Here is a 6,515-nt window from a genome sequence, read left to right as displayed (position 1 = left end):
CCAGTGGAGCAGCAGTGAGTGTGTCTGCCCATGTCTGTGGGCCTGTAGACAAGGCATCCATAGTTAGAGTCTGACCTCAGCCTCCAAAAACCACACACACTCCTCCTCGCCAGCCAACTTACCAATGTGAATGGCAGAGTGAGGTGTGAATGGGATGAATGCTTTGCTCTTTTGATTACTGTGACCTTTCGTCTATGCTTAACTGTGACCATGTCTGTGAAAAGGATCACAATCTGGATGCTGACTAGACAAAAGTAGTTTAGTGTCACCATTACCGATACAGACTAAGTAATGTCACCATTACCGACACAGATTAATTAATACAGATTAATTAACGTCACCGTTACTGGTACATATTAATTAATACATATTAATTAACGTCACTGTTACTGATAAAGACATTTTTTCTGTGCTGCGACACTCTTCATGTCATTTTGTTTGTTCAGTGTTTTTTTGTTTTTGTTTGTTTGTTTTGTCAGTAAACAATGCCACAGAACAACTTAGCCAAATTCAAGGGCTGAGACGAACTTGTGGTGCCAGCGTGTGGTAACCAAGTAACCAAGAGTTTGGGAAGGGGCAGCCCATCATTCTCTTGCCTGCACCAGGCAGCGCAAGTATAGACTGTGAAATATTTTTTCCTTTACTGTAACTGCAGACCCAGAGACATGCAGCAGGGAGACAAATTATCAGGGTTTTAAGGGTTTTACCAAAATCATTTTTTTATGGTGTATCAAGAGAGTCCTCCCCAGTTAGGGTATGAATACCTTCGTGACTTTTGTAGAGACAGTGATATATCTGACTAAGCCATGACCTCCCTGTAGGAAAGAGAAGGCAGGATACGCGTTCTCCTGCACAACGCAGTGAGAAGTCTGTCCTCCTTTTATCTTTGGCCTTTTTCTTTTCTGCTTAATAAACATGTAATTTGCGGCGTGATTGAAGGGATGTTTTACGACTATCATTACGGTCCCTTCTTCTTTCGCGACAGGTCGATTGCTAAACCAGCCCGTGGTCAACCCCCCCGGTCCTAATATAACCGACAGTCTGCCAGCAAAAGTCCTCAATCTACACCCCCCCTCTCCCCCCCACCCCCACCCCCTTTTGTCCAGTCCCTTCCAAACCATTGCCTGGCTTTCCCATTACTGTTCAAGCTCCAGCCTTCTACCCCAATCCCCGTTGCTTCTCTCTGTGTCTGTCCCTCACACACACACACAAAAACCCACACAGTTACACACAGTTTGAAATAATTACCCTAAAAGCGTGTGGTTCAGGTATGAGGGACTCATACTTCTGTCTAGACAGAGGAAGGGCCTTAATGGTCCAAGTCATGCTGCTGCCCATCCATGGTGTACGTTTGTATACCAAAGCAAACACATACCACTACATCTTAAAGGAACCGTGAAACCACAGCAGTGATGGGAGTGATCCTTTCACTGTGCTTTTAAGTATTTCATTACTCACTCACAGTCCTACACTTAATGCTTGCGAAATCTTTGCTCCAGTTACGGACGCGGTCTACAGCAACATAGAGCCAGAGTTTCTGAGGACCCTAAAAACACTGCTGGACATGTCTCACAGTTGTAGTATGATTTAAACATTAGAACTCTCACAACACTTGAAGCAGAGGAAATAAGAGATGCATGAGACTGAAGCAGATATTTCTGAGGGAAAAACACAGTGTATACTGAAAGGGGTTGTAGGCGTAAGAAAGTCAGAAAGAAGGACAGAGAAACAGAATGGAAGGATGTTTATCACGGTTAATAAGACTGGTCAGGGAAGCCAGATCGTTGTTTAGCTCCTGGAATTCCCTCAGTCACACTGGCTGTCTCTGTTAGAAAAATAGTGTGTCTTTGTGGCAAATTTTTTAAATTGGCACACACACACACAAACAAACAAAGAAATGAATAAATATATTCAGAAAGTTCCTCTGCTGTTTTCAGAGAAATATGACAGAAAATGATGATGAGGGAAACAGAAAACATGAGAGAAAATTCTCCTTTGCTTATTAATCCCGTTTATCATCACATCACATCACCATATATTTTAATTTATTGCTTCATATCTTTCATATCAGCTCCACTGGTCAAACAGCAATGGATGAAAGGGACCATTTAAAAACAAAAATCTGGTTTTATGGACTTTCTCTTGACTGTGCTGTGTTGAATTACCGTTATACCAGAACAACAAAAAGACAGAGAAAAACAGTCCTGTGAAAGACATGAGAGGAAAAAAATATATAGCAATTCTCAGGACTTTGAGGACTGTCTGTCCTTCCTACAGATGCTTAAAGCAATAAATTATGTCCACAGTGCATTTGCATCATAGACCGTTACAGAGCCTGATTTATGCTAAGTGATGCACCAGTGAATTCAGCTGCACTGCCCCCTTCTGGTCACACACTTTAAAAATAGCAGTTTACAAGAACCACTCTGTAACGACTTGCAGTGAGGTACTTAAAGAAGACGTGGTGCTGCTGGGGGGGGGGGGGGGGGGGGGGGGGGTGGTTTAGAGTGTATTTGCCTTTCAGTCTCAGATAAACAGTTACCCCCGTTTTTGGTTAGTCTCTCTGTAGCACAAGCATTGCACAAATTTCAGACAACATGTTTTCAGGTGTCAGCTTCACCAGGGACTTAACCATACATACAGATCTCAGATCAGCACCTTCCCTCCGCTAACTCTCGCAACCAAACCCAAGAGGAACTTAAAGGAACTCGTTTGCAGATAAGCATTGAAGGAAGTCTCGACCGAACCCTTCCTGCTCGGCACCCTTCAAGAGGCAGCGTGCAGTCAGCCCTCGGCACTCTGAGTCTGAGCGTGACCCTGAACCAGGTGCAACATGGGCTTCCTGCTGATCCAACGTTTTCTACCACTTCTGCTCTTCAGCACACTGGGTAGATACCACCTGTGGAATTAGCTTTCACTTCACTCAGGCCTGTAAAGCACGCTGTAGGACTATGGTTTATCTTATTTACGGACAGAATATCCACGTTCTGTTTGTTTTTTATTGATATAATATGCTAAAATGGGCTATTTGATTATACTAAACAAAAAGAAATGATTGCATTTTTCAGGAAGTAGCAAAATTAAAGAGAGATGAATGGTATTTGATTTTTCAAAAAATATGTTGTAAATGGATTTGAATGCAATCTGTGAGAGATTAATTGTTTTCCAATTAATACAGTCCGTGAAATTGTGACAACCCTGACAACATTAGAGGAGTTGGTAAACGAACAGGGCAGACAGTTGTGAGCAAACACTGGAGTCAAAGGGTCAGACAGATTTTAGTCTGAGGTCAAGGTTAGTGATGAAATCAGAAAGAGGACACGGCTAGGTTAATATTTATGGCCTTGGATTTAAATGAACTGGCAAAAATTAAGTAAAAACAACCAGAAGCTTTAAAGCAGCCTCCATCATCATCACCCAGAGAGATCAATGAATAGCACTGCGTATTGTCTGGGCCGCTGACATTAGTCTGTTCATTGGAAGTAGGAAAAAAAAAAGCAAACATAACAACCGTGTCCGTCCTTGTGCTTTTCTCGATGTAAAACCCTGTCTGAGTTGTCGTGAGAGCTCGTCGGACTCAAGGTTCAGGGGACTGTAGTTGAGTGTGAATCTGATGTGACTGTGGATGCTTGGTGTTTAGGCCACGCTGCACATTTTGGAATAATCGGAGGAAACGAGGCTGTTCCCCACAGTCGGCCCTACATGGTCCTTTTGTACTCATTCAACGCCAATTTCATACCCAAGACCTGTGATGGCGTCCTGGTTAGAGAGGACTTTGTGCTGTCTGCAGCCCACTGCCAGAATGAGTGAGTTCCTTGGAGTCTTAATGAAGAGATGAACTGATCATAATTGTTGTAGTTTTATAACAACTAATTGTTGTGCTTTTGACCTTTTTTCAGTTTTATTCTTCAAATCCCCTATTTCATTCATAGTTTTTTGTGTAGTAAAAATAATAATGCATTTTCACAAAAGTGTTGTGAAATAAACTACTGATAAATAAGAGTAGTTATTACAGATATAATAATGTCTATATGAATGTATATATGTTCGTAAGTTTATCCCATATGAAACCTGGAGGACTTGACATGCAGTTTCATCAATTACGTAAGAAAACGACAGTTACACACAGATTGGAATAATCTGTGTGTCAGTGTAGGTTCAGGATCTTTTCTGGAACACAGTAACTGTGACTTGTATAATGTGACTGTGGACTGTACAGTGCCTCTCCTCTCACATGCGTCGTATTTCTTTCAGCTTTATGAGGGCATTTGTGGGTCTTCACCGTGCATCCCAAAAAGTCTGGGATGACGGAATGGATGTGACAACAATCCCACATCCTGAGTATGACAACAGCACCTTGGACAACGACATTATGCTGCTGAAGGTAAAATTCCTAAATCATCAAACTCGGCACTGACTCTGCACGTGGACCTCTATTACTTTATACCAATAATTTTATAACACATGGTAAAAGTTGTCCAAATGTCCAAACAAGGACATAAAATGGACACACTACACACTACAGTTGAGGTCAGTTGTGGAACTGGAACTGTAATGATGTCGGTCCGCACAACATAGACTTGGAATAGAATTATAGGATTATAGAATTATAGGATTACAGGATTATAGAATTATAGGATTATAGAATTATAGGGTCATAGAATTATAGGATTATAGAATTATAGGATTATAGAATTATACAATATCAGATGAAATTCCCCAAGCAAGAAAGGTACAATCTGCCATTGCTGAACATATGGTAATGACTTAAAATTCAGACAAGGAAAATTCAATTGTTTATGACAAGGAAACTACTGAATTTGACAGATACAATTCACCACAAGGCTAACTCTATCTCGACGACTACAAGGGAAAATGCAACGTGCGTGAGCACAAACATTTCTGAATACACCACACTGTTAAAACAACAATGACAACAACAACAACAACAGTATCACAATGAGCGAACAAAAAAAAACACAAAGGTACTCCAGCAAAGCACACTGTGTAACTATGCTAAACTCTACGTTACTTTGCTAAAGACTCATTGCCAGGTAAATCAGCTGTTAGCTTGGTCGATACAATATGGATGATAGGAAACTGTGTGCTATTTAATAAAATAGTCTTATTCGTTTAACATTATGGAAAGCATACACTCACACACTCCAGATAACGTAAATGAGCTTCAAGTGTGGGCTCTGTGCACGCACCTCACAAAGTGAAACTGAACTAAATGGAATTCAGCTAAACATCCTGTTATTCAAAATCAACTCTAAATTATTTTTCCGTGGTCTGCCTAATTTCCACTTGAATTTCAAATTGTTTGGTTGAACTGAATCAAACTGAAATGAAGTTGAGCCAAGATAAAATCAGTATCTTCAGCTGAATTGAACTGAAATTGTAAACAAATTCTCCTCAGTCCTTAGACTACAGCGACGATGAACCAAATATTCATGACCCCCACAAAAGAAGAGATTTGAGATAAAACTTACTGCTCCTACCAGTAAAAAGTCTTTACTGGTCCTAATGTTCAATCTGAATCTTCTCTCTCAGCTGAAGACCAACGTTAGGCTGAGTGAGAAAGTGAAGCCCATTGCTCTGCCTAAGACAAAGAATGAAACCATCCCACACCAATGTCTGGTTGTTGGTTGGGGTTGTCAGGACTTTGCCCAGAAACACAAATCTGATGTTCTGAGAGAGCTCAGGGTTAATCTCTCTGACTCCAGAGAATGCACATCTCCTGAGTACATCTGCACTGAAGGACTGGAGGGCCCCGGGAAGGCAAGTGCATCTCATCAGTGTTCACATCACAACACGTTAATGACTGGAATAGTCTAGCAATCATTGCCTGTGCAGAAGCTGATGTGTTTTTTGTGTGTGTAGGGAGATTCTGGTGGTCCACTGGTCTGTGGGGACGAGGCTCACGGGATAGTGTCTTCTCTTGGTATTAGCTCTACAGAGGACGGCTACATCTTTAAATATGTCCGAATTGAACGCTACCTGCCCTGGATCCACAAGGTCATGAGCTGCTAGTCCTGCAGCTCGTATCCAGAGAGAAGTGAGAGTTTGGGCTCCAGTATGTCGTTCATTAAAGCCATACTGCAAAACTGATCATTTGTGTGCTCTGTATGTATACACAAAGTTTTTTGACTTTTGGTCTTTTAAGCCTGAGGGAATGACACTGTGTAAAACTAGTCTTCTGTGTGCTGGTGTAGTGAAACGTGACTTTGACAACCGCTGTGTGAATGTGTCTCTGGTTATACTGAAGCCATGTCACCCACATGTGGTCTAAAGAATAATAATAATAATAATAATAATAATAATGATGATAATAATAATAATAATAATAGTAATTATAATTAGACATGTGGTCTACAGAAGGGGTTGAAAATGGCTCATCTGTGCAGATTTTGTTCTCTTTGTACATAAACACATTTAACCCAGTGAGTGAAGGGCCAAACATCTTAAATGTCACAGTCAGGTCTGTTTGAATGGTAGCTTTATTTTGACCATCC

The 6,515-nt window shown here is 41.0% G+C and overlaps 1 protein-coding gene across 1 annotated transcript; it reads left to right on the top strand.

The window, feature by feature from the left end:
* The first annotated feature begins 2,810 nt into the window (after positions 1-2,810).
* Positions 2,811-6,033, top strand: LOC115820560 (chymase-like). Its single transcript, XM_030784180.1, has 5 exons — positions 2,811-2,888; positions 3,641-3,806; positions 4,255-4,384; positions 5,554-5,781; positions 5,884-6,033. The coding sequence occupies exons 1-5, from the start codon at positions 2,834-2,836 to the stop codon at positions 6,031-6,033; spliced, it is 729 nt and encodes a 242-aa protein (XP_030640040.1). The 5' UTR covers positions 2,811-2,833.
* The last annotated feature ends 482 nt before the right edge of the window (positions 6,034-6,515 follow it).

This window comes from Chanos chanos, chromosome 9 (genome assembly GCF_902362185.1).
Source record: "Chanos chanos chromosome 9, fChaCha1.1, whole genome shotgun sequence".
Lineage (NCBI taxonomy): Eukaryota > Metazoa > Chordata > Actinopteri > Gonorynchiformes > Chanidae > Chanos > Chanos chanos.
This window is presented reverse-complemented; position numbering and strand designations above follow the sequence as displayed.